Source organism: Sciurus carolinensis, chromosome 3, assembly GCF_902686445.1.
Source record: "Sciurus carolinensis chromosome 3, mSciCar1.2, whole genome shotgun sequence".
Classification (NCBI taxonomy): Eukaryota; Metazoa; Chordata; class Mammalia; order Rodentia; family Sciuridae; genus Sciurus; species Sciurus carolinensis.
Window position 1 is genome coordinate 23,365,474 of NC_062215.1, and position 27,979 is coordinate 23,393,452.

General features: G+C 54.9%; 1 protein-coding gene across 3 annotated transcripts; it reads right to left on the bottom strand.

The window, feature by feature from the left end:
- Positions 1 to 844: 844 nt before the first annotated feature.
- On the bottom strand, positions 845 to 22,627 carry Mllt6 (MLLT6, PHD finger containing). 3 transcript variants are annotated; one of them, XM_047542970.1, is made up of 20 exons: positions 22,140 to 22,627; positions 20,866 to 20,945; positions 20,361 to 20,415; positions 20,035 to 20,144; positions 18,961 to 19,064; positions 18,660 to 18,753; positions 16,254 to 16,451; positions 15,468 to 15,566; positions 12,824 to 13,037; positions 11,764 to 12,378; positions 11,156 to 11,337; positions 10,828 to 10,936; positions 9,067 to 9,133; positions 8,723 to 8,868; positions 8,085 to 8,282; positions 7,902 to 7,990; positions 6,476 to 6,825; positions 5,976 to 6,066; positions 4,354 to 4,713; positions 845 to 3,813 (listed from the first exon to the last, which is right to left on the bottom strand). In XM_047542970.1, the coding sequence occupies exons 1-20, from the start codon at positions 22,246 to 22,248 to the stop codon at positions 3,772 to 3,774; spliced, it is 3,312 nt and encodes a 1,103-aa protein (XP_047398926.1). In that variant the 5' UTR covers positions 22,249 to 22,627; the 3' UTR covers positions 845 to 3,771. The 3 variants fall into 3 exon arrangements, with proteins under 3 accessions (XP_047398926.1, XP_047398925.1, XP_047398927.1); XM_047542969.1 differs by having other exon boundaries at positions 16,254 to 16,454; positions 22,140 to 22,626; XM_047542971.1 differs by lacking the exon at positions 6,476 to 6,825 and having other exon boundaries at positions 16,254 to 16,454; positions 22,140 to 22,626.
- Between the last annotated feature and the right edge of the window lie 5,352 nt (positions 22,628 to 27,979).

Genomic DNA, 27,979 nt, shown 5'->3' on the forward strand with positions numbered 1-27,979 from the left:
AACAAAAGCAGGGTCTTTCTCTTTTTTTGTAAAACATTCTTTTATTAAAAGAACAAGTGCTGTTTACGAACTGCCCTTCGTACAAATAACATCCGTTATACAAAGATACAAGATCCGGGTTATGCACAATTCCAGGCTTGGAGGTGGCACGGGGAGCGTTGCCTTTTGGGCTAAGGATACAAAGGAGGTTTTAGAAAGAATGAAAAAGGAGCCCCTGGGTTTGCAATTTGTGGCTTCCCCTCCCTGCTCCCCGAGGAAGGGTCTGCTACATGGAAACAGGCTGGGATGGAAGGGGTGGGGGAGCCAGGGTTTGAATCGCCAGTCCCACCACCCAAGTCACGACTTGGGCCGGAGAAAGTGAAGAGAGTAAGGGCACTCTTTAGCCCCGAACTCTTCAGTAGATCAAGACTGAGTGGTCAGGAGGGAACCAGACAAGCTTTTAATCTGAGCAGATGTGGCCGGAAGGAGCCAGGGCAGTTCAGCCCCATCTTCCTCCACATTCCCAGTTGAAGTTACCGCCATCCCTTTAGGCACCTTTCCCCAGAAAAATAAGTTGGGATAAAGGACAAGTGGGAACCGGCTACCTACTTCTCACTCTGGGCCACTCCACACCAAGGAGGTGCTGGAAGCTGGCAGAGCCTGTCTTTGAAAGCCTGTCAGCATTGCCAGTTTGGGAAAGGGAAGTGTGGAGGCTGCTCCCTAGAACCCGCCGCACCTGGGGCTCTCCTCATTTGTCTAAGCCCTTCCCATTAGTCCTAGGGTGAGAACTTCTCTAGGTCTCAGCCTAAGAAAGGGCAGGGGTCCTTCATCAGCCTCAAGGTCAAGGGACCTGGAGGCAGCAGGAGACCCAGGAACCTGAGGGAAGAACCTCACACAGGAAGAACTTTTTTTTTCTCTTTTCTTTTTTTTTTTTTTAAAGGCAACCCTTAAAGTGTCATTGTCTATGGAAAGGATCCATCAGCTCTGAGCTAGGACAGTCAGTGCTACATAGGACACCATCCCACCCTGGGCACAGTCCTGCACTCACACTGTCACATTCAGGGACAGCCAGCCAGAGAGGCCATGCAGAGGGGCAGGGAAGCTGGGGACCAGGAGGCCAGGTCCTGAAGCTAGTCCTGGCTCTATCACTGAGCACCTACCCCTCCTAGGCTTGGAACTATCACCTGCAAAGCCTGGAGTCAGCTTCAATGACCCCTAAAGACAGGTCCCTTCCAGCTCCAACACCCAACAGGTGTGACCCCTTGGCTGGCACCAGCTCAGCACGCACACCCACTCATGTCTCTTTGCTGAGGGTGGCGACACACAAGGCTCCACTCACGCATTTTCAAACTCCACTTCTGCTCTACAAACCACATCCTTCCTACCCCCTAGACAGAGCTCTACAAACCTGCATCTCTTCCCACCCCATCCAAGTTCACTCTCAAGAAATAGACTGAGGCTGGAAGAGTGAGGTCATTGGTCATCGTGGTCATCCTCTTGCGTCACTACCCTGCTCCCTCATGAGGCTCTTTAGCTTTCCTATTTTGCCTGGTCAAAAGGAAGTGCTGCCACCTCTCTCATGTCCCCTAAGGGGTGGAAAGAAGCACCACTCCATGACCAGGGAAGCCCTTCTTCAAATCTAACCCAACTACCTGCTGCAGCATTCCAGCCTGGGGAACAGAGTCTGGGAAAGTTGGAGAACAGATTTGTGGAGGTGAAGGAAGTGGGGTTGGGGAGGGCAGAGTGGAGTGCAGCGAGTGTCTTGGTTCCAGTGCACTAAGTCATTTGGACCTCACTTCCACACAGTGACCTTGGTGTGGACATCCTTCCCTTCCATCAGAACAGAAATGGACTTCAGCTCTGATAGTCAGCCTTGAGCAAGGGCGTGGATGTGAATGGGCGACTCTCCTAAGAATCAAGTGGCTTGGGGCAGGGAGTTAAAGAGCTTAATAGATTAAGATGAATAAAATGCTGAATTCTATGTCTTTCTAACTGATATTTAGCATTAATAAAAAGTGAGTATTTTGAGGTCATCACAACTGCCCCTTTTCCCCCCACCCCAAAGCCCTTGCAAGTGCCTAAGAAATTGCCTCTGGAGGATTCCCACCCACCCCATTATTAGCTCCCTAACATCTTACAAAGTCTTATCAACAGGAATATTAATATTATTTTCCATATCAGAAAAAAAAACAGTTGAGCAGCACAGGCAAAAATATATCTGCACTACGTTTCTGTCATTGCCAAAAATATACACATCTTCTTTTCTTTATTTAAAAAAACCAACAAAAAATCCCAATGACAACAAAAACCCAAACAGAAACACACACACAAAAATGCACACATGCAAAGAGACCAACAGGACATGAGCGGCAGGGAAAGCTGGAAATGCCAACAGATGACCATCAGCTCCACCCCAGTGCAAGTGAGACAGGGACACAGGCCTCCAGTCTTCCAGTGGCCCTCTCAGCCTTTGCTGCCAAAGGCCCTGGGCAGATGGGGACTGCTTTACGGTGAGAACTGCCCACAACACCCCAGGGAGATAGCTGGTGGGTGAGGAGACAGCTGTTAGGTCAGCTTAAGTGGCTCCCCTAGTTGGTGGGGGTGGGGTGGGGTCAGGTAGAGTTCGGGGCGGGCAGGCTGGCTAATTCTGGGAGGGAGACTTACTAAAAGAAGCGGCACTTCACCTCTCTTGTCCCCTCTCCCAATCCCTGGGGTCCCCCTTGTATCAGAGAAAAAGGACCAAACTACCAGTAGGGGAAGGGGGCCCAGGGGGCCCTGAGACCAAGTGGGGTCTGGAGGAGGGAAGGCAGGATATTACCCTGATTCAAAGCCCCTAACCCCCAGTTACTCTCCAATACTGGAGTACTTTTCTGGTTTCTGTTAACCATTCATGCCCCTGAAAGGGGCCAGAGTTGGTGAGAGGGGAGCTGGGAGCTCCCCACTCTGGTGCTGACCATTGCTCCTGTTTCTGCCCTTGCGGCCCCAGGTCCAGGGGAAGACAGACAAACAGACACACACACACATACATACACATGCACACACAGACACGCAGTCACACTGTTGAGTCAGCCGGCTCTGTCTCCCCACCCTCCGCACTCCTCAAGCCAATAGTGCAAACAAGGGGCAGGCGCCAAGGACAGTGAGGGCCTCCCTACACTGCCACTGGGGCCACAAGAGGTGCTGGAGGCCTGGGCTGGGTTTGATGCTATCTTGCCCTTCCTCAGCTCCCCCTACATCTGTGGGCTTTTACAAGCTCAGCTTGTGACCCTCGGTGAGGTGGGGGACAGTGAGAAACAGTCAAAGGGATCCCTTCTGCCATTTGCCCAGACTGGGAAGAAACTGCAGGTCAGGTGGGACCAGCCCTTCTCCCGTGAAGACTTCCGTGCAGGGACAGGCCTAGGTCTTCCCTCCACTGCTCCCCTTTCAAGTGCTGATCTGTTTTATGTGGTGGGTCCAACCAACCCCCCACGTATGCCACGGCCCACTTTGCTCTCTGGGGGACCTCAAAACATTTGCTGAGGGTGGGGGCTCCTCAGCAGGCTTGGAGCCTGTCTTCCCTCTGAGCCTCTCACAAAGCAGACAGTGCAGACAGGGGATGGGGATGCAGATGGAAGGGGCTCCCCTCCCAGTCTCAGTCCTCTCACCAGGAGCCCCCAACACTCCCTGGGCCTCAGCACAGGCTCTGGGCTGAGGTTCTTCCAGTGTCTGGGCCCAGATGCTTGCTCCAGGCTAGGACCCCTTAGGCCAGGATCTGTCCCCTCCATTTAGGGGTCGGGAGGGGTACAGGTAGATTTAGCCTTTTTCCTGGTTGGCTGAGGCTCCTTTGTCAGCGGTCTGGAAAGAAAGGAAGGGAGGCTGGGGATTTCAGAGTTATCTGGCCTTAAGCCCACCTACAACCAGCTTCCTACGACAAGAAAGCTGCCACCAGTACAGAAAGGGAGGCGGACTGGGGGTCCTGCCTGGGCTCTGGCAGGTGCAGGGGTGTGGGAGTTGGGAGCACGTCAGCCAAGGATGGCTTCCTGGGCGGGGGTTGTGTCCCCTCAGAAGAGCCTCTTTCCCACTAGCCCTCCCAAAGGGGAACTTTTTCTAACTGATCGCTCAGAAAGGAAATGGCCTTTTCTAAAGGGTCTTCCAGAGGAAGGCTGTTTTCTAATTGGTTCTTTTACTATTAGCCCCTGCTCAGAGTGGATCCTTCTTGGCTCTGTAGGAGTGTACCCATGTGGAGCAGAGGCTCTGGGGTCTGGAGCAGGGTACCTGTCTAACCTGGGGGTTGCTCCTTTCCCCTGCTGATGCATCTGGAGATGTATCTTTTGACGGCCCATCTCTGCCCATCCCTCAGAAGGGAGACAGGAAGGCCCTGGGCCCCTTACTCACCCCTCCTTTGGGGCCACTGCCACTGCTGTCCGCCCCCGACAGGCTGAGGAAGGGGTTGGTCTGGGCAGTGAGGACTGGAGGTCCCCCTGCAGCTGCAACTGCTGCAGCTGCCGCCGCTGCCGCCATGAGACTGGTGTTGTTGCCGAGTGAGGGGGCCACGAGGGCTCCGGCAGGCAGCAGAGGCGGGGCAGAAGCCGCAGGCAGCAGGCCAGGGGTGCCCGCTGCTGAGAGCAGTGGGGTGGAGCTTCCTGCCAGCAGGCTGGCCATGGGAAGTTGGGAGCCCCCAGCCATCTGCAGCCTCTGCAGCTCCCTCTTCTGCTGGATCTGTTGGATCATCTGGTAGACAACCGTCTGGTGCTCCTGCAAGGAGGCCAGACTGCTTATGGTCAAGGTCCCACTGTCTTTCCCTGCTGCCTACGGGTTGGTCCTGGACTCTATCCCTATCACCAGAACCAAGAGGGAAGATGTCAAGGTTCTTGTCTCTAACTTCCTACTCTGGGCCTCAGTCTTCCCATCTGCACCAGAAAATGGTTGCACACCACCAGAGTCTTATCAACTGGGCACTGTGGACCAAGTGCAGAATAATTAACAGACATCTCTGAATTGGCCCACTCAATCAGTTCCTCAGTTACTATGACAAACGCAAATGCTCCCAGGGGTGGTATCAGCCCAAGTTGAAAAACAGTAAGTGAGGTCAATAGTTTTCAACTCCTCTTTTTTGTTTTAAGAATTGCTTGTTTTTGTTTCAAATAGGCAAAGTGTTCTCTTAAAGTGTTTACTTTAAGAAATGTGCTTCAGGACTGAGGTTGTAGCTCAGTGGCAGAGCGTTTGCCTGGCACGCGTGAGACACTGGGTTCGATCCTTAGCACCGCATTAAAAAAAATAATTATAAAATAAAGGCATGCTGTCCATCTACAACACCAAAAAAGTAAATAAAATAAATAAATAAAAATAAATGTTGCTTTTAAGAATTTAAAAAAATCTTGTATTATTCCTATTCTCATCTGGCCCTGATGGGTAGGTAATCAGTTGGGTTGGTTTCTTGTCTATCTTTATATGAAAATATTTATTTTTCCCATTTTCTCAACTCCATCATTCTTACTGTTATTTATTTACTTTGGTGCTGGCATGGAACCCAAGACCTCTCAGCTAAGCATGTGCGCTACCACCGGACCACACCCTCAGACTAACTTCCTCATTTTCAAAAGTGAAACTCCTTTCCCCAAAGCAAATCTCTGCAAAACCCCACATGAGATAGACCCAAAAGACCCCACTCTGGCTGAGTATCACCCACTCAGGCGCCCTCCACTAAGACCCTGTAGTTCCTTCTCCCTGATGATCCTTGAGGCTGGAATCAGAATGCCATGACCGAACCAGTCACCCTACATGCCCTCTCACTGGGACGTGATCTGAGGCCATCACAGCATCCCTTTCCCAGTGTCCAGTGACCCTGAGAGTACTCTTGTCCCCTGGCCCCCCAGCAGTCCCATAGGCTCAATATCCGCTATGCCTGGAACCCCCCTTCCACTGCTGCCTTCCCTGGGTTGGCCCAGGTCCTCTGAGATCTTGGAAAAGGTGGGGCACAGGGCCCCCGGAGGAGCCAGGGAAGGGAGGAACATTACCGGGGTGAGCTGTGGGGAGGCGAGGAGCTGCTGGAGCTGCTGGAGCTGCTGCTCTTGCTGCTGAAGGAGGTGTCTTTGCTGCTCGGTCAGGCTGAAGCAGGGGACACAGGGACCATGGGGAAGGTGCAGGGAAGCATTCCTCCCCATCCCTACAAGCTCCCAGACTCCCTCAGACCCAGGTGAGGAGAGGTGAGAGGTGCAGGTGTAGAGGACAGAGCTCAGAGGGTGAGGGGAGAGGGACACTGTAAGATGGAAGGACGGTTCCAGAGGGAAGACCTAGAGTGGCAGATGGGTGAGAAAGACTTGGCCCTAGGCCACTTGCAGCCAGAGGCACTTGGAGCTAACAGTCTAGGGAGTCCCTAGAGACCAAGAGATGACTAAGACTATACCCTTAGGGCTAGAGGACATGTTTCCCTTTGGGAGATTATGGGTGTTTTGGGGGGAATCCCTCCCAGAGCCAGCCTCCCCACTCCCTTTCCCAGGGCTGAACTCTCCCTCACCTGTTGAGACAACCTGGCAGCTGCAGCGTGGGGGCCCCGCCAGCCTGGCTCAAGCCCGCAGGGTTGGGAGCAGCAGCCCCATTCAACCCCCCCAGGAGCCCATTGAGGGGCAGGCCCCCACTGCCTGCGAGCCCCCCCAACAGCCCCTCAGCCATGGGCATGGCCCCCAGTCCTGCTGCCCCAGATGCCCGGCCCAACCCATTTTGCGGCTGTGGCGGGAGCGGGGCAGGGGCCCCAGGCAGGGCCAAGGGCAGAGTGGCAGGGCTCTGCTGGAGCAGGGGCAGCGGTGGGGGCGTGCTGTGGAAGGACAGCGACGAGCTGCTGCGGCTTGGGCAGCCTGAGTGTGGGTCCTGGGGAGGGAGGGGGAAGGGAGTGGTCAGAGAGCAGAGAGCCAGCATGACCTTTCTGGTCCCCAGCCCAGCACCCACCAGCATTCTCGGAGTACAGCCACCCTGCCTGACCCCAGGCACCCTGACCAAGGTGCAAGGCCCAGGAATGAAGGCTAAGAATCCAGTCTTCATAAATCATGTTTACTGACCACTTCCTGGGGGCCTGGCACCCCTCATCATGCTTACTGAATAATGAACAATAGTAATGATAGTGACCTTCCAGGGAACCAGACCTAAGGGTTAGTGCTTGACCTTTGCTACCTTGTTACTCCCATTTTATGAATGAAGACACTGACTCTTAAGTTAAGTAATTCTGCAGGAAAGTACTACAGCTGGAGAAAGAGGCTCAGATTCAAATCTATGTCCAAAATGCAATGGTGGCCTTAGGTTCAACCTTAGATTACCTGCAGGTAACAGCACAGACTCCATAAGACTATTATGAAGACTAAATAAAACAATGCTTTAAAAATTTCAGGGCATAACAGAGGGCAAGCATACAATTAATGTTGGTTATTTTTATGATTATGACTGCCAGAGTCATACAGTCAGTAAGTGGCAGAAAGAGAATAAGAACCCAGTTTGTTGATTCCAATAATAACCACAATGTAACAATAGCATTTGCTATTCTAACCACTACCAATTACATAGGGATTATTTTGTGTGAGACACCATAATAAACCCTTCAAACACTTCTCAAAGGCCTTCCCTAACCACTTTATATCCAAGAATCCCTCCCCCATTCTTCCTTACAGCCCTCAATTTACTTCCATCTTAGCACTTCTCCTGGTTTATAATTATTTATTGTTTTCTTGGATTTAGCCTATCTTCAAGATTGTGTCGGTTTTGCTCACTGATTGCTCAGCAAGTGTGGGGCACTAAGTACTTGTTAAAGAAATGAATGAACCAATCGATCAACTGCTCAGCAAATCACTTCACTGCCCAACCTCCAAAAGCTGCAAGGTAGAGATGGGACCAGGAGGACCTTGAGTCTCCACCGCCCGCCCCATGCCTCCCTGCCCCCTCCTCGTGGTGCCCACCTCAGAGGATGTGGACAGCGAGTTGTCCAAGCCAAGACTGTTCTTCCCCGGAGGGCTCTTGCTGGTGCTCAGGGAGTCGCTGCTGCCGGCTGAGAGGGAGGAAGGGAAGTCAGAAGCTGAAGTGGGGCCGTTCGAACCGCCAGGCAGAGACCTCCACTCCCAGGTTGGGCCGGACGCCCTCACCTTGGGGAGGCAGGCCATAGGGTCCAGGAACAGGGCCGTTGGCGGCAGGAAGGGCTGCAGGCAGGGCGGGGAAGGGCACAGAAAGCTGCACGTTGAGAATCTGCAGCCGCTCCTTCTTGGCCGTCAGGCTTAGGATCTGCTCCTGCAGCCGCTGGTTTTCCTTCTGCAGCGCGTGCAGCGCCTTCAGCATCTCCACGACTGCGGAGAGGGCGAGGGAGCCTGAGGCCTGGCGCTGGGCGGGCGGGGGCGAGGCGGAGCCTGGGGCGGGGCCGGGGCGGGGCCTGAGACCTCAGGAGGCTGCGCCAGCCGAGCGAGCGACACAGGTGAGCTCGGAGAGGAGACCCTGGGAACTAGAGCTATGAGGGCCTGGGCGGGACCTGATACCCAGGACACTGGGCGAGGAGCAGGAGGAAGTTGGAGTTTCGGAGGTTCTGGGCCAGGAGCTAGCGAGGGTCAAAGGCGTCAAAGGAGGCGGGGACAGGTCTGACCAGGGTTACAGGTGAGGCCTGGGGTTGGCTGTAGTCAAGGCGGAGCGGGGCCTAGAGGTGGAACCCTAAAGAAGTTGGGGCCCTCGGGGAGAAAGGTGAGAGGCGGGAGCCCTAGGGCAGGTCTCTCAGCCCCGCGCCGCCCCTCCTCACTGTTGACGCCGGCCTCCCCGTCGCCCTGCTTCTCCAGCAGCTGCTCCATATTAGTCGTTCCAGGGGCCGCAGGGTCTAACTGGACGCCCCCGCAAGGTGCGGACGCTGTTTGATCGAAGAGTGCAGGGAGGCTGCTGATGGGGGACCTGGGGTCGGAAGAGAAACTGGGTTCAGGCTCACCTCGCGCCCCAACTCCAGGGTCCTCCCTTCCCCCACAGGGCTTCCACTCCGGCCCCTAAGGTCCCCGCCCTGCCCCAGGCTCGACCCTCCGCCCCTTCTCCCTCCAGTGTCCCTCCAGCCCTGCTCCCAGCCGCCCCTTCCCAAGCCGCCGCCCCCTCCCTCACATGGAAGACAGACTCTCCTGGGGGGAGGTCCCCCGACACCGGAAGCTGCAGTCCTCCAGGTCTGGCTCTTGGAAGGAGAAGGGAAGGGAAGGATCAGCGAAGAAGCGGAGCCATCAGCCTCGGGGTCCCCGCCCACTAAGTGGGTGCAGGATCTAGGACGTCAGCGAAGACCCCCTTCCCCAGGATCCCCCATCCCAGACTGGCAGTTCAAGTTGCTAAGGCGCTAAGAGCCCTGACTTGGAAACTCTTCTCCTTTCTGTGGAGTTCCTGCCGCCTGATCCACCTCCCAATTTCTTTCCAGTGAGCTTGGAGTTACAGAAATTTGAGATCGAGACAAACCTTGGTTGAACTTGAACCCAACACTACTTTTTGTGTGACCTTGGGCTCATAACTAACCTCTCTGAAGTGATTGTTATTAGGATTAAAATAATAAATGTGAAAAAAAAAAAAAGTGAAGTGTTCGCCTGGAGTGGTTTAGCTGGCATACAGCAAGTCCTTAAAAACTGGCATGATAATTAGCCATGTATGACCCCCCCACACACCTGTGACAGGAATCACCAAACCCAAGGCCTTGTGCACACTAGGCAAATGCTGTATTACTAACACAATCCTTAGCCCTTGGATTTTTTTTTTTTTGGGGGGGGTACTGAGCATTGAACCCAGGGGTACTCTACCATTAAATTACATCCTGCCTTATGTATGTATGTATGTATGTATTTTGAGGCAGGATGTCCGCTAAGTTGCCCAGGTTGGCCTCAAACTTGTGATCCTCCTGCTTCAGTCTACAGAGTTGCTGGGATTACAGGCATGCACCACCACACCTGGCTTGGATGACCTTTTTTTTTTTGCAGGGGTGGGGATGGCAGGGATTGAACTCTGGGGGCACTCACCCACTGAGCCATATCCCCAGTCCTTTTTTATATTTTACTTAGGGTCTTGCTGAGTTGTTTAGCACCTCACTGTTGCTGAGGCTGGCTTTGAACTCTACATCCTCCTGCCTCAGCCTCAAAAGCCACTGGGATTACAGGCGTGTGCCACAGCCTCCATGCTCAGCCTGGCTTGGATGACTTTTTATATTCATAAACTCTGAAGCCAGAAGGCAAAACTTTGTTTCACCACAGAACCTGCTTTGGGTCTTGGAAATAATAATCACCCTACTCTGCTGGGTCTTAAAATGTAATCAACTGTGGCCCCTTTAAGCATTACCTGAACAGGCTGCCTAGAGAGAAGCCCCATCCCCTAGGCCGACAGGTGGTGTCTCTGCACCAATCATCTTTCTGGGGCTGGGTTGACTCTCCAGGGTGAAGGCAGGGAGCTTGCAGACCGCCCCCTTAACTCCTCAATGCTAGGACAGCAGGGAGCCCAGCTCTTGGGGTCTCCTTGCCTATCCAAGCAGCACTAAGAAGCAGGCAAGAGCAAGGCTGCAGTGTTTTGAGCTCAGAGCACTGAGCTTGGAGTTAGGAGCTCTGACTTTGAGCTGTGGCGTTGTCATCCCCTATCTCCACCACCTCGAGGAGTCACATCTCTCTACCTTTTCTTCTGTGCAATGGAACGATAATTCTGCCTTGCCTTGCCTTGCCCCTTCACTGGGTTTTAAGGAAAAGCTTCCCTTGGTTTGTTGTGTGTGAAGTTTTTTGTTTTCTGCAGAGTGAGCAATGGCTAGAGGGAGGGAGCAGCCAGCAAGCACTCACATCCTTTTTGGGTTCACATCCCTCAGGCCTTTGGGAAGAAAGGAGAACAAGATGAGACAGACTCACTTACCTGTGTGGCTGCTCTCAGCTGGGGTGAGGAGGGGGTTAACAGCGCCCATAGAGGTTCCAAAGATGTGGGCAGAAGGGAGGCTGAAGGTAGAGCCAGCCAGAGAAAACACCTGAGGGAAGGAGGGAGAATCCAGCCTGGTGGTTATTCTTGGATCTAGGGCACAACTGTGTGCTGGGGTGGTGGGGGATGAGGCATACTGGGAGGAGAGATCAGAGACAGGGGAAGTTCTGGTGGCAATCAAGCCCCACCTCTTGAATTCCCACACAGGGCTAGTCCTTGAAGTCTGTCCCCCACCTGACCAGGAAAGGAGCCAGGAGTAAGGCCTCACCTGAGTGGTGGAGATGGAAGCAGAGGAGGAGGGGAGGGTGCTGGTGAATGGGGAGCGGCTGAGGCGGGGCAGGGCTGAGGTCCCTGGGGGCCCCAGCAAGCTGGAGGAGAGGGGCGTACTGCAGACAGCCCGCAGCATCCCGCCACCGTGGGAGATAGGGTCCTTATTACTGGTGTAGATGCCTAAAGGGGCAAGGACACAGAGGGAAGGGTACAGTCACCTTCCACCCCAGACTGCCCTTTAGTCAAGTGGCTGGGACAAGTCTCTCCAGAGAGTACACTTCTAGGGTCTGGCCACACACATCAGTCTAACCCTCTTGCGTGGTGCTTGCTGTGCCACCTTACTAGGCTGCCCTGCCCAGGTCTGCGCAATGCTTAGCCTTCGAATTCTCTCCCAATACATGAGCCCTGCTGGGCCAATCTCTCCCACTATAACCGTACACAAGAGTGGTATAGGGGAGTGTCTTAGAAATCACTGTCATTTCTATCCTTTATCTCTGTTCTTTGGAGAAATTTTTATCACATTTCCTTCTATCTGCATCTTTATGTCTCTGTCCCCTCACAAGACTGGCTCAGCCCTGAAATACTATGTCTCGAGAGGTCACTAACCTGCCCCCAGTAGCGGGGACTCCAGGCTCAGGCTGGGCAAACTCCCAGAAGGCCCAAAGGTGCGGGAGGCCAGACCCCCCAGGCCAGAGCTGACCAGGGAGCCTCCGGAGAAGGGTGAGGCAGCAGTGGCGGTAAAGCCAGCCAGCTGGGCACCAGGTAAGGAGGGGGTAGCCAGGCCCCCAGCACCCTCCTTGTTCCGGCTGCCCTTGGGACGTCCTGGCCCATGTCGACTTCTTTTGCTGGCTTTGTGCTTCTTCTCCTTCAGGCCTGTCTCAGGGGTTTCCTCAGCAGGCGCAGGGGTAGCATTCAATGCAGGCATCCGCTTGTGGGTGCCTGCTGAGGCCCCAGACCCCGAAATGTGGGGAGATTTATATTCCCCAGGGGAGGGGGCCCGGGCCCGGCCTGAGCTGGAGGTGTTGGTGGAGAAGCGCATGATGGGCCCAAAGCCAGAGAAGACCACCTTCTGCTCAAAGAGGTCAGCCTTGGGGGGTTCAGGGGCTGAAGGTGAGGGAGGGGCTGACGGGGTAGGGGCTGTGGGCTTGGAGTACTTGTCATCCTCTGACTGCTCCAGTTTGGGGAACGTGGAGAAGTCAGGGGAGCTCTGCAGGGATGAACCTGTGCAGAGGGAAAGGGAATTACAGCTGAACTACAGTTGCCCTCTCCCTCCCGCTCCCACATGCCCTGCACGTGAGGAAAGCTCTGCGGGGGAATGGAGAAAGCCGGGCTCCTTGGCAGAGCTCGGTCCATCTGTGTTCTGAGATGAGGTTTCCCACCCTCCAGCCTTCCCACTAGCCACACAATGGGAGGAGAGGAACTCTCACCCCACTAACCTCACTGGATACCTGCAGATTATAGGACATAACACTAATATTGGTGCTTTAAAAATGGCCCCTTAAAATGGAGTGTTCCATTTCAAGAGGATCAGCTGGGTGCGGGGTCACTGGGTAGGGCTCCCCTACCACTGGTTTGTAAAACTAAACCAGTACAAAGGCCCTTGCTAGAAAAGTGCAGGGCAAGAGGCTGTCCCCACTCCCAGCCTGCTCCAGGATGCCACACTTACCTGCAGGCTGGAAGGGCCCCCCAGAGGAGGAGGAGGAGGAAGAGGAGGAGGAGGAGGTGGAGGTAAAACTGCTCACACCCTTCCCACTGCTCAGCTTCTTCCCCTTGTGACTCAGGCTATGGCTGGAAGACTTTTTCCCCTTCGAGTCCCTGCTGCTCTCGGAGGTCTCCTGAGTGCTGGCCTCATGGTGGGAAGAGGAAGCTGAAGAGGAGACCTGAGGGAGGGGAGGACAGAGGAAGACTCAATTCCAGCTGTTCAGCTGGGCTCACCCTGACTTGGGAGTGAGGCAGGAGGGACAGGCCCTGGGCTCAACTGGAAGAGTCCAGAGACAGCTTCAGGAAGGACTTCTAGGCACCCCTGAACCAGGGAGAGGGGAGGTAGCTATGGAATTTCCAGGAGATAGAGGAGAAGAGCACTGTGAGCCCAAGAAGGTGCAAAGGAGAGAACTGATCTGTGGTTACACTGGTCGGCTCACCTGGAGGTTCACTCATGCAAATACTTTGGGGCCTGAGAGGACTGTGCTCAGGTTGGGAAGTAGCATGGGCAGGGAAGAGGTCAAGGACAATGGGCCTCTCTGGGCCCAGCCTTAGGTGCTCCAGTTGCCAGTACTCCCTCCCTGCCCCCAACAAGTCAGTCACCTGGCTTTTGCCCCATTCTCTGACAATTTCATGTTCTTGCTAGACAACCTGAGCTTGCATGCAGAGGCCTCTCCCTGGAGAGCCTATCCTCATTCTTCACAGGAAACTGCTCTCCTTCAAACTCTAGCTCAGAAGGCCCTACTTCTGTGAAATCTCCCTAATACCCAAGGTAGAAGAAGTCACTCTGCTTTCTTATTTCCAGGGCACCTTGTACCCACATCCACATGGCAACAGTTGCCATTCTGCACTGAAATGGACTATCCAATGTCAGAGGCCCAGTAACCTCGGAGGGCAGCAGGATGGCAATTGGCCCTCGAGTAGGGGAGGGGTGAGCCTGGTAGGCTCTGCCCTTTACTGCCACGTTTTCTCATGTGCTCTCTCAAACTCACTGAGCTTCAGTGCCCTCACCGGGTGAATTATGCATACTTGAAGTTATGAGGGACTTCATGCCAGAGACATGATGGGGTCAATAAATGATGTTGGCAGCTGCTATTAATATCAAGCTGAGGCACTGCTATGTGGTGGGCAAGAGCATGGGCCTCCACGCCTGACTGCCTGGGTTCAAAACCTGACCCCATCACTTACTAGCTGTGTGTTTCTAGGCAAATTACTTCACTTCTCCATGTCTCTGCTTCTTTACTTTTAAATGGGGTTAATAATATATCTAATTCTTTGGACTATTTTGAGGATTAAATGAAGAACTCCCATGTACCCCTCCTATCCCCTAGTTCTAGAAGAGTGCCTGGCAGCATGTGAGTTCCTGTTCTGTGACTCCTGGGGAAGGTACTTTTCCTCCAGCAGAGAACAGGTATTCAGTAAATGGTGCTAAATGAACAAATGCTAGAGGGAGGACTGATGGGAAAATGAGAGCTGCCCTGCACTGCCCCTCCCTGGGTGGAGCCCTGGTCTCTGTCTTCTTTGTTCTTTTCAGCAGCTGGAGTTCTGAAGGGAGCCAGATGTGGTTCTGAAAGCAAGGAAAAAGAGGGGCTAGGGGGAAGGGGAGCTGAAATGCTGGGGCGGGTGTAGGGGGATGGACAAAAGCCTCTGGCATGACCAGGGGACATCCAGTTACTGAGGGAACTCCCAGATCTTTCCACCTGCCTGCAGGCCCCTGGAAAGGTCAGAGGGTATGAATGACAAACTTTTCCAGGTGAGCCCTGGGAAGCAGGGAGGGGAGAGGGTTACTGGGGCAGTCACTACAGCAACATCACCCTGGAAACCTGATACCTGAGCCTCCTGCTAAGATGCCCAGAGCTCTGCCAACCATCTGAGGTTGGGTGGAGATGACTGGCAATAAGGGGACAGGAGGAAGCAGTTTCTCCAGACCCCCAGCGTTCTCCTTTCATGGGGAGGGCAGGTTAGAGGGAGAGCCAGGAGGGTTGTTCTGGCTTGGATTAGCAACTCCCTGGCTAATCCAAGGAGTTGTCTGCCTGTTGCTTATCCATTTCTGGAGACAGGCTTGAATACCAAGCCCCTGCTGGGTAGGGTGGGATGAATGAGGATCTCAGGGTGCTCTCCTGGGGACTGCCCTCCTTGTCCCCATAGCCAGCACTTTCAGCCCGTCTAACTTGCATAGAGTGGGATTTGGGTGAAGCAAAAGGCTTTGGGTGCCCTCCCAATGGTAGACGGGGCCCTCTGCCTTCTCTGGAGAGGTGAGTCCCAGAACTTGGAGAATGGACCTGTGTTTTACCCTGACTCTCTGTAGACAAGGCCAGTGCTGAGGCCCTCTTTCTGGACAGAGGCAGACATGAACATCTGGCAGCCATCAGGGAGAGTGGTACTCCCACCCCAGCCTCACCCTCATGGTTGGTCAGTGCTTGGTGTTGCTGAGGAGTTCAGGCCCCTTCTAGTCTAGAAGAGGGAGTAAAGGGACAGTATCCTAGGGAGGGGAGTGACATCAACCAGAAGCTACAAGAGGGTGCCCAGACCCTGAGCCCTCACACTTGCCCCGACTCACTGCCCTCCCACAGCAGCACACCCTCCCTGCTGCATGTGGGCAGCAGTACCTTGTCAGCAGTGGGGACCACAGGTGGGGTAAGGATGCTGGGGGGGGACTCAGGCCGCTTCTTGTGCTTCTGTTTAAGGCGTTCTTTGTCCTTTCGACTCTGCGGAGGGAAAAGTAACCAGATATTGATACTGGGGAATCATCTGGGGGAGGATAAACATAACTTGTCCATGTAGGGAGTTGATTTCGTCTCAAGGATGGGACTTATTGGGAATCATCTCCCCCTGTGGAGGAATGGGGGATTCTGTATGGACATTTAAAAGACAGGAGTGTCTTGAGCAAGGTCCAGTAAGCACTGTGAGCCCCTCCCCGTCATGCTCCCTGCCTGCTAAAAATAGCTTGTCCCATTAGCACGCCAGGGACACAGAGCACCACATATAAGAGCATGCACCTACAAGGGTGTCCACCAGGGACACAGAGCTGTGCAGAGCGAAGGGTGCACTGCAATATGTGGCACGAGGGGACATGGGCTTGTGTACTTATCTGGGCTGGCACATGGCTAGACTGTGGAAATGTATGCAAATGTGCAGAGCCACATGTCTGGAGATTTGGGGTCACAGTCACACGACTGTGGGAGGGACATAGAGAAGTCATACAAACACAAAAAGCACAAGGAAGCCAGGCCCCATCTCGCCCTCCCTGACCCTCACATTCTACTTTCACAGTCCGCTCAGTGGCCTCAAAGGAAGGGAGCAGGATCCAAGAGCTGGGCAACCTGAGGTAGCTTCTGGAAAGAGGCATGTGTTTGTGGGTGGGTGTGGTGGGACAGTGGAGGGGAAGACTTCACCTTCTTCTGGCCCCTCTCGTGGTGAGTAGGATGCTTCTCCTGCTGGGTGGATGGTGAGGCTGATCGGCTTCTCCTGCCAGAGATGAAGCCACTGCTGCCTCCCCCTGTGCCGCCTCCACTGCTACCACCACTGCTGCTGCCTCCTCCTCCTGCTCCTGCTCCTCCTCCTCCACCACCACTGCCGATGTGCCGGGATGTCTTCTGGGGGAGAAAATTGAGAGGAACTGCCAAACTCTCCTTTCACTAGCTTAGGGAAAGGTTCCTGGAGGTCGCATGATCCAGAGCCAGTCCCATCTGCTCTGTCATCACTAAGAGGACCTTGTGTCCTCCATGATGCTCTGCTCAGCCTGGAAATCCTAGAACTATCCCGCCTGGCTCATTGGATATATAGATTCAACAAGTGAAATTCCAAAAATGCAGGGATTCCCTGGCTGGGCCTGGTAGAGGTGGCCCGGGCCCAGGACCCAGGGCCTTGTGCTCTCTACCCAACTCCTTCCTAGCACGCTCTCATCCTGTCTTGGGCAAACTGAGCTCCAGCCCACTTCTTGCCTTGGGTAGAGGATGTGCAAAATCCCTCGTGGGAACCTCTGCACTCCACACCCCATCCTCTGCTCCACACACTACACTTTACCCTTCTCCCTTGCTCCTAGCCCTTGCCCTCACCCTCGCCCTCCGCCAAACACAGGGTTGCTCCTGTGCAAGGGACATGCTGCCTTTTAACCTGGGAACGGTGGGGAATAAACATCAAGAGAGCAAAACCCAAAAGCACTCAGGCAGCCTCTCCTTACAGCCAGGCCCACCTCCCGCTCCCTCCACTACTGATACACTCCCCCTCTGCCTGGTCCAACTGTGGTTTCACCATCCCAGGCTTGCAGCTGCTCCCTCTAAGGTCACCAGCCACCTCCCAACAGCCAAATCCTAGGACTAACTTCAGGCCTCACCAGTCTTGCTCGCTCCCCAGCACAAGGCATGGCTCCTATCCTGCCAAGATCTGTACCCTCTCCAGTGGTTCCCTTCACACCTTGGACTACTCTTCCTGTGGATAACCTGGGAATTCTAGCCCCAGCCTTATAAACCCAGGCTGTCTCTAACCCTGCTGGGGGTCTGACAGCCACCAAATCTGAGTCTCTACTTGACACCTCTGCAAACCAAACCAACCTACCTTGTCCTAAGTCATCATTAAACCCTGAAAACAAGGTGATCATATAATTTATAACCCAAATCAGAACATTTCTAAAATAAAAAAGGAGAACTATTGATCATTATACCAGAACAACAGGCATAAACCAGAACTGGCTGGAGCAAACCAGGACACACGCTCACCCTACAGAGGCCAGATGCATCCCGTCTTCAAAGTATCCCCAGGTGTTCAAGCTCTATCCACTGAATGTCTAGAGCCTGGATCCTGTGTCAACCTTACCTCCTGCTTTTCAGTCACCCCTATATTTAAGGTGAGTCTACCTAGAATGGCTCTAGCATCCATCCTCATCCCTCCATCCCCCCTCCTCGCAGCTGTCTCCCTGCCTCCAGCCTCGGCCCTTCCGATCCAGCTTCAGGGTAGCTGCCAGGGTAATCTTCCTAAAAAACAAATCTGATCATGTTACTCTCCACTTACAAGCTTTCCAAGCATGTGGCCTGGGAGGAGGAGGGACCCAAGCCGCAGACTGGCTCTGCAGACACCTCACAGCTTCTGGAACATGCAAAGCTCTCCACAGACATGCAATAGCACCCTTCCGTCCTGGGGCAGAAGCAGGCTCAGCTCTCATCTCCTGCTCTGATCCCACCAAGCACACCATTCTGCGGCTCATGCATGCTCTGTCTCATCTCAGACTTCTGTCCACACCAGTCCCTCTGCCTGGGCCTCGTTTCTTTCTGTGCTTGTTTGACAGGTTCCCAAGGACCTTTCAGATCATAACTGCCTGTTCTGAATCCCATCCACCAGCTGTGAGGTAAGTTACATGACTCTGGGGAGCCTTAGTTTGTGATTCTGTGAAATAGGGACAATACAGCATGCCTAATACTTAGGGTTGTTGGGAGGACCACAAAAAAATAACCTGAGTTGAGAACTTGGTATATTGGCTGAGGCACAGTAGATGTTCACTCCCACACAATTGTTGGCTCTTATTTTTATTTGCAGCTCCACTCAGCTTAAAGGCTCCCTTGTCCTTGAAGCCGCCCAGACTGGCAAGGTCTGAGTTCTGTCTTCTAGGATGGACTACTTGGTTCAGCTCTGGTTCATGCCCCTTCAACTGTAAATTATTCCCCATCAAAGGGGGAGCTCCTTGAGGGCAGGGACTGGGTTCTTTCCACCTCCCAGCACCAGGCAGGGGCCTGGCCCAGGGCCCACACCCTCTAAACCTCCACTGACAGACCCACTTGTGTGCTGGCAGACCAGATGGGACTCACCATCTTGCTGAAGTGATATTTGCAGTAGCCACAGTATTTGACATTGTCGACCTCCAGTACTTCTTCCTCACACAGCAGGCCTGCCATTTGGGCACTAACCGAGGGAGGTCAGGTGAGAAGGGAGTGGCCACCGACTAGAGCAGCCACCTCCTCTTCCCCTCCTGGACCCCTACTTAAGTGAAGCCAAGACTATCCGAGGAAGCCATTGCCACCATCACCCGAGAAACAGAAGCTAGGATGAGCCCACTTGGGAGCCACCCATGATAAACCTCAGAGAAGGGGTTGGGAACAGGGATCTTACCAGGTGACATGGAAAGCTTGTCGACATCCATGACGGTTACAGGTCATACAGGCTCCTGAGGCTGCCTTGCTCTCCCGGCCCTGCTCCTCGCAGATGTAACAGGTCTGTAGGACACAACACGCTAGTGCCCTCCTCCACAGAACCTCTGTCCTGCAAGCTGAGGAACACTTTGGCCTCCCCTTAATTCCATCCTCTCTGCACCATCCCAGATTACTGCAGTCTAACACCATTCTGCAGTGAAGGAAATCTCTTATAACTTGGACTGTCCAAGAGAGTATCCTGCAATCACATGGGTCACAGAACACTTGAAATATGGCTAGTATGACTGAGGACTTTAATCCTATGTCATATTTAGTTTTTTAATTAATTTTCACAGTCACATGTAGCTAGTGGTTCTAATGGACAGGACAATCCTTGGTGAGCTCTGAAAGGCTGCTGACTCTCTCTCTTGCTCCCTGGTAAGCCTATTTCCACCTGAGCCTCTGCACATGCAATCTGCGCCTGGAAACTGAGACCCCAACATCCTCAAAGCTGACTGTCTCATGCCCCAGGTCTCTGCCTAAATGTTTCTTCCTTGACCACATCATCTAAAGCAAGCACCCCACCAGGTACTCTTTATTTAAATTCCTTTTTTATTTTCTTCACAGCACTTATCACAAATTACATTTGCTTTATTTGCCTGTTTATTGATTTCTACAGTCTTCCCACACAAGAGCATGAACTCCATTGGCAGGCAGCACATCTGTCTTGATCAATGCATGCCCAGTACCTTGCATCAAGTCTATCACATAGTAGGCAGCCAGTAAAATGTGTCCCAGTAATGAATGAATGAACTACTAGCTAAAAACTCCCCCCTGGCAGTGCTACTGCAAGGTAGCCCGCTACTTCACTGGAGTTCCAGAGCATGAGTGTGCATCTGTCTGTCTAACAGTGGTAGGTATCTACCCACCTTCAAATTCTCTGAAAGTGTTGGCTGGACAGAATCAAGCTATACCAGAATAAGAAAGCACTGGAAGGACCCAAGTATGGGTGGCCAGGGAGGGGACAGTATGGGGCATGGTGGGGACTGCTGACCTTATTGAAGCGATCATGAGGCACGTACTGCAGCACGATGGGCTCCATGGTAAGCACATTGGCAAACTGCACCTCAGGTATGTAGAGGGCACACACCACGTGGGCCCAGCCTGGGAGAGTATAGGGGCTAGTCTCAGGGAGATGATGAGTCTAACACCCCATCCCTCCCGTCCCCAGGCTGCAGACCGACCCTTTTACACAGCCTTCCCATCTGATTCCAATGCCAGCCAGGGAAAGGAAACCCAGCCTCCACCCCACCCACTCCTGCCTTCCCAGACCTGTTCAGGGGGCCTTGCTGACCTCAGGGGCTCAGGGCCCCCCCTCACCTCCATTGTCAGTCCTCTTCAATGCCCCGTCTTTGTGTGGGCACAGCTCACACCTCTGCCAATGCAAGGGGCACAGGAGTTGGGGGATCTGCTAAGCCGGGCCCTCCCTGAACACATTCAAAGGGCCCCAAGATGACATGATAAGATCTATGGGGAGTGGGTGGGGATGTAGAGGAAAGAGGACTGGCCACAAGGTGATAACTGTTGAAGACTGAGTGATGATGGGGACCTGAGGTTTATTATTGTAGTCCCTCAACTTTTGTAGCCTTGGAAACTTTTCGTAATAAAAAGTTCTAATAAACAAAGTCCCCATGCTTGAGGTGGGGCAGTGAGGGATAAGCTGAGGGAGAGATGGGGTTGGTGATAGGTGTGCAGGAAACAGGAAGTCCTGTAACAGAGCTGCATCCCACCCTAGCCTAAGCCTTAGAGTTGTAAACTCAATGGAGGAGATGCTCAGGTGTGTGCAAGGGGGGAGGGGAGCCAGGAGGAGGAGTCTGGAACTCACCACCCTGGCTGCTCGCTCCTGAGATTCACATTTCCGGCAGAACCAGGGTCCGGTTGGCACCTGGACGATGCCATAGCAAGCTAGGGGTGGGGGAGGAGTCATTGAGCAAAGCTGTCACGGGCTTTCCCCCAGAGTAACAGGGGGAAGGGAGTGACTCTGAAGAACTAGAGCCAGTTCCAGCAGGGGGGGCTGCTCCCTTGCCTGGGGGGTCAGTCTCTAAACTGCCGAACCACAAGGAACGCCCAACAACCCAAGGCCAGCCTTTGATCACACAACGAAGCACTACAAACAGGGGCGGGAAGTCGAGTCCTTGACCTTAAACTTCTGGAAGATCCTCCCCACCCCACGCCCTTTCGGGACCTGTTTCCCAGCTACTGTCCCGGACTAGTCCCCTGGCATCAGTAACGAGAAACAACAGTCGCGATAGTCAAACACGTTTTGTTGTTATGGGGGGGGCACTTCTTAAAGGGCCAGTATGAGACCAGGCAGGAAAGTCGGGGGTCCAGGAACCTCATCTTCAGCTTCTAACTATCACGGTACAGGTCAAAAGTCAAGGCTGAGGACAGGTGCAGTGCAGGTAAAGGAGAGGAGAGTGGCGGGAATAGCCGGTAGCCACAGTACTGAGGTTGTCCCAGGAAGTGGGGGCCCAGCTGGCTGTGCCAGACAGGCGGGAGATGCCAGCCTGCGCCCTCGGCAAGATTCCTCAAGGAGTTAACTCCCGAACCATGTGCTGCTGGGGGAAACTCCAAACCTCCCTTCTCCATTCCGGCCCCCTGCACAACCGCTCTCCTATCCACGGCTCTTCCCCGGAGGGTTTTAGGAGTCCCTTCTCCCCTGGGACCCTTCTCCTCCCTTCCCAATTCCGCTCCTCCCAGTATCCGGAAGCGAGGGGGGATGACCCCCCCTTGACCTCTTCCTCTCGGAGCCGGGGACCAAAATAACCGGGCGGGAGGGGACACCTCGCAGGTAAACATTCCCCGGGCAGTCCCGACACGGGCGGCGCGGGGCGCTGGGAGTTCACTCATCGCTCCCTGGACTCTCCCCAAACTCCCTCAACTTGGGGTGGGGGGCGCGGGACTGGAACAATAGGCAAGAAAACAATGCCTGACCCGGTCCTCCAGGACCGGGCGGGGGGAGCCCCACGCCTCCCTTCCCTTCAGGTGGGGTGGGGGAGGGGCGCGCGAGCCCCGGGAGGCTCCGGAGGGCGCGGCCGGGGGCGCCCCGCGCGCGCCGCCCCCGGGGTCCCGCCGCCCCCCCGCGGGCTACCCCCGTACCTTGGTGGACGGCCACGCTGCACGCGTGCCCATCGCAGTAGACCAGCGGGTTCTCGGCCCAGCCCCTCTCGTCCGAACATACGCAGCAGCCTCCTACCATCTCCTTCATACTCCCATGAGCTCCCTCCGGGGCTGGGGCGGGGGGCCGGCCGGCGGGGGTCGGGGGTCAGGGGGGGAGGGAGGGAGCGGGGGGCCGCGCGCCTCCTCGCCCCCTCCTCCGCCGCCGCCGCTTCTTTTCTTTGCCTCCTCCTTCCTCCTCCTCGGCGTCCTCCTCCTCCTCCTCGCTCGCTCTGTCTGGCCGCCCCCCCCGCCGTGCTCTCGCCCTCATGCCCCGACGGCCCCCCCCCAACAATGAGACTCGCGCGCCGGGCTCGCCCCCTCCGCGCCGCTCGCCCGGCTACCACGGCTGCCCGGTCGCCGCGCAGCCCGGGCCCGGCGGGGGAGGCGCCGAGTGGCACATCGCGGGTGCCCGCCCGCCCCGCGCCGCCCGCTCACGCGCCGCCCCCCCGGCCCCCCTGCCCCGCCGCGGCAGCCATGGCCGCGCGCCTCCGCTCACTCGCTCGCTCCCGGCCCGCCCGCCGCCCGCCGCCGGGTAAAGTCTTAGGTTCAGGGAACAAAGCCTGGCTTGGTAGGGAGCTTTTCGCTCCTTCGCTCGGCGCTTCTTTTCCGTCTTTCTTTTTCGTTTTTTGGCTCTCAGTTGTCTCTCTCGAGCCCTCCCTCTGCCTGCCTCCGATCTCGTGCCAGGGGTCTCCGACTCCCAGCCCCCTACGCCCGGGGCTCAGTCTCTGCGTCACTTCTTCAACCTCAGGGAAATTTGGGGGTGAAGAGCAGGGACGCGGAAAGGAACAGGAGCGACGCGGGCCGCTCGCTTCTACATGTTTGGGGGTCTCTTTGGACGGTCGTTCACGGGCCCTTTCCTCCGAGGCCACTCTGGAGGGTAGACATTCTTTCACATGCAGACGTTTATGCATTAAACAAATTTTATTGAACGCTTAGTGTGTGCCAGCCGCCGGGAGAGAGTAGCGAACAAAACAGATATCCCTGCCCTCGAGGGGCTTTTCGTCGTCACCGACACACGCGCACACACGGGGACTCAGACCCCTTCAAGGCGCACAGACACGCACAGCTCGGTCCAGCCACCGCACCACCTGCCTCTCCTAGAGACCCAACCCCAGCTCCACTTGCACGAGCGCGCTCAGAGACCCACGCGAGTCAGAGACCGCAACCACCGAGGTGGTCACGAGCAGAAGTTACCCTTGACCGCTAAGCACGCACCCCAACACCCGGGAACTCACGCAGCTCACTCCGAAGGGCTAAAGTCCCCAACACTGGGTCTCGGGTCAGAAGTGAGGGGACGTTCGCCCGAAGATTTCTTCCCCAAGACCAGTGTGGGGAAAAGGGACGAGATCTGACCCCCACACACTTCCTAAAGGGGGGTCGGCGCCCGTGGGGACCAAAGGTCACCCTCCCCCACAGCGGGAGGTGGGGCGGCGGAGGGGAGGAGGCAGCCCTGGGGGCTTCAGCGACACTTCAAAGACCTCGCGGCCGGGAATGCTTCCTGAGGGGGAGGGGCCGGGCGAGGGAAGAGGGGAAGGCCGGTCAGGGGATTGGGGATGGAGTAGGCCGCCCCCCGTCAGCGCACTGCCCCCCTGGCAGACTCTTCCGCTGGGTCCGCCTCCTTTTCACCAGCACCTGTTCAACCGGAACATCAAGGGGCCCGGGCCGCCGCTCCCCCCTCCGCGTCTCTTTAGTACCTTTCATCCGGGCTGGGGGGGGCGAATCCCCGCCCAGGAGGGGGATATGGCGGGGGAGAACTTGTCCTTGACCTGGTCTGTGGCGTCAGGGATTTACTCCCTTAATCCTGGCCAGGCGGGAGTTTGGGGAGATCCGGGAAGCTGAATTCTAGGCTGCAACCCTCGCACCTCCGCTCGCTCCTGCGTGGACGCGGGGAATCCCGGAGGGCTACCGGGAGGAAGAGCTGTCTGCCTTTCTGCGGCTTCTGTGCCTGAGGGAAGGGGCCGAGAGCCAGGGTATCGCCAAAAGCCTGTCCGAGGGCCGGGATCCCAGGGAGGACGGTTGCACTCCCATTTCGTGGTCAGTTTTGTGAGCTTCGCTCATACGAAAAACCAAACAAGACGCAGAGGAGAAACTTTACTTAGGAGTTTCTAACGAATTACCTTTACTAGCAAGAATAAAATTCCAAGAAAAACGCGAAAACGCCAGTCCTAACCATGCACCAGTTTCAGAATATTTGAATATTTGCTTTCGGGACCCACCACTGCCATAGCGGCCACAGTTTCGAGTTTCGCCAGACTGGGGTCATTTGAAGGCTCACTGGTCCCGGCGCCCAGGGATGGGCAATCTGGTGAGAAGGGCCGGGAAGTCTTTGTCTTGAATCGGCTTGGTGTCCAGTGTGCCCCTGAAGCTTGTGGGATGGACGGTTGACGACACTTACACGTTTAGTGTTTTAGGAACATGGTTTCGTTTAATCCTTTCAGACGGGCTTTAATGGCCCCATTTAGTGGACGGAGCAATTGAGGTCTCCACGTTTTAAAATGACTTGCTCAACAACACACAGCCTGAAAGCATCGGAGCCAGGATTCGAACCCACTCTGTCCTCGGCTAGGGCTGGGGCTCCATCACCACGGATTGTTCCAGTGCGGAGCTGGGATGCCCGCCCTCCTCTATGTGCGCATCCACAACTGTTTTCTTCCGATGTCCAGGGAAAGCCGGCGTTCCCCGGGCTAGGCTAGATTCGCAATAGGTACCCGGGGCTGAGCTGTCAAGTTCATTCTTCAGTTGCCAACATGTATTTTCCTGAGCACCCACTACGCGCCGATCCACGAAAATCAAACAAGAGCGAGACTACGAAAAGTGGTTTCTAGTTCATCGTGCTCTCTGTGGTGTAAGTGATCACGGATATGAGGTGTCACGCAGATCGTGGCTGTGCGGCTTTCGGCGAGTGACTTCACCTCTCCTAGGCTCAGTCTGTCCCTCCGAAAGTGGAGCATTAATACCCTCTGGCAAGGGTTGTAGAGAAAATGGAACGAAAATCCTTTTGCAAAGCGCTAAGACACACAGTAGGTGCTCAGTTCCTGCAGATCCCCGCCCCGCCCCGCCGAGCTAAGCTTGCCAGGGCAGCGCGTTCGCGTTCCCGCTTCCCGCCCCGCGCATCTCCGCCCGCCTCGCGGGTCCCGAGGCAAAGGGACTGGGGCAGAGACGACCAAACAGAAAATTATTTCCGCCCGCTCGGCCCGCCCCGCCCCGCCCCGCCCCGCCCGTCCCCGGAGCCAGAAGGGGATTGTGGGGCCGCCGCGGCCGCTGCCGGAGCCAAGCGGGGCGGAAGCGCGCGTCGCGCTGCTGCTCGGGCCCGACCGCGCCGGCCCCCGCACCTCCCGGCCGGGGCTGCGGGCTGCGGTCGGGGCGGTCCCGGGGCGGAGGCGCCTGCCGCCGGGCACGTTTCCGCGAAGTCTGGCTCGCCGGTTCCCGGAACCGAGCGGGGGAGGCTGGAGTGTGTTGCGGTTTCGCTTCCGCTAGCCAGCCCTGCGTTTGGTTTCGCCGGTCTCGGGGGCCGGGGGTGCGACCTCTCCTCTTGGCCATTAGACAGTCCCAGGCTCGAAGAAGAGACTGCGCCGGCGCCCGCGGGTTCGCGTTTCCTTTGCGTCTGGTTTGCATAGCTTTTTCTGCCCTCAAAGTAAAGCTTCTGACCTTGGGGGCGTTCGAGAGGTTAAGTTCCTCTCCCGAGGTAATCCAGTCATTGAGAGGCTTCAGGTGGTTGGGTGGGAGCGCCTGGCCTGATCTGGTAGAAAGGGGTAGCGGGGAAGGGTGCACTGTTATCAGACTAGGTTCCAGTCCTAGTCCTGTCCCTAGACAGACCTAGGTTCCAGTCCCAGTCCTGTCACTTACCATGACCGACCGTAGTGCCTTATCCAGGACCCTCGGTTTCCCCATCTCAGACTGTTAGTACCAATCATCGATGATGTGGCCACATTGCCTGTCAAGCGCGAGGCACAGGGAACGGGTGATTTCCCCTTAAAGGTTATGATTGGTGACGATCTATCTAGTAGGCCTGGTCTGCTTGCAAGGGTGATGTACAGGTTTTTTCCTAAGTTAAACACCCCCCCGCCCCGTGCATGATAGATAAAGGCTGATCTAAAGAGGAACTAGTGGGAGTGAGGGGATTCCCCAGGCATTAGGAGGTCCATAGTCATGATTATTGTAGTGACTTTGCACATGTGAGGTTTTGGGCTTTTCACAGATTCCTCAACAGGAAGAACACAGTACTTAGTTTCAAATCTTGCCTTTACCATTAGCTAGCAGTCTTGGTTTGCCAAACTGTAAAATGGGGATGATTGGGTCCCCACCTCCAATCTGCAGGACTATGGCAACTCCAGCCAGGGTCCCAGCAGATACTTTAAGAGCTGTGGGTGAAGCTGAGTAGTTCCCTTAATCTTTTTAAAGCATCAGGGACTTCTAGGAAGTTAGGATGAGCAGGAGAGGAAGAAGTTCATGAGAGGAGATAGCCATCTACTCAAACTTCAGAGCTCCCAGCAATATGATCTTGGGCAAAGCAGTTACCCTCTCTGATATTTGGTTCAGTGACAAGATCTTGAAAGTTCTCTTGGAGTTTTCATCCTGTAGGTTGATGACTGTGTTCCTGGGGAAGTTTCCAGCCTGGGGGATGACAGATGACTAGTACTTTTGACCTGCAGTGTTCCTCTTTTTCTACCAGTTCTTCCTGATGTCTAATCTTCATTCCTCTTGTTATAATTAACCATCAGGACAGAAGCTGAAAAAGTTATATTAGTCTGCCTGTTAGCAAATACTTCGCTGAATCATGGGCTGGCCCTGCAAGATACACAGATAATACCCAGGCTGATGGGGGTGTCAGATATAGAGAAATAACGAAGATGGTAAGGGCTATGAACAGTGCCGACACTCTCAGGGAGTGGAGTAACTGTGTTTGTGGGATCAGGAAAGGCCTGAGCTGGGACCCAGTGGGTGATGAAGGGTTGATAGGTAAATATGGGGAAGAAGGGCACCCAGGCAGGGAGAATGGAATATTCAAAGGCATAGGGGCAGGAACCATAAAGTGAGCGTGTTGAAGTTTTGCATTGTGGCAACCACCTGGTGGTCTGTGTGGCAGAAGAAAGGATGGGGGGAATAGCAGCAAAGTGACAGACTGAGGGACCCTGGATGTCTTGCCAAGTAGTTTAGGTTTAATCCTGAGGGAAATGGGGAGCCGTGGGACTTTTAAGTAAGGGGATTGTCAAATCGGTGTGGGGGGGGGGTTGTTAGGGTTGGGAGAAGCTTGAGGTTGGGAGATGGCAGGACAGCAATTCTCAAACCTTTCTAGTACATTAGAGTCCTTTGGGGGTCTGGTTCAAATGCAGATTCTAATCCAGTAGGTCTGGGGTGGGGTCTGAGAACCAGTATTTTAAACAAGCCCCCACATGAGGCTGGTCCAAAGAGTGCCTGGGGTTAGCCTCAGAGGGATCCATGTGTGAGATGAGGGCCCAACTCTGGCTGCAGCAGGTGAAAGGAAGGTTGGGTGTGAGGATATTAAGAAGGTGGGTTGTGCCCGCCCATTATAGAGGTCCCATAGACTCTGGAGGCTGAGGTAGGAGGATTGCAAATTCAAGGCTAGCCTTAGCAATTTAGTGAGGCCCTAAGCAACTTTTAGACCCTGTCTCAAAATAAAAAATAAAAAGGACTGGGGATGTGGCTCAGTGGTAAAGTATCCTTGGGTTCAATTCCCTTCCCATTGCCCACCCCACTGCAAAAAAAAAAAAGAAAAAGAGGGATGTTAGTGTCCCCCCCCCCAGTACTGGGCCCCATGC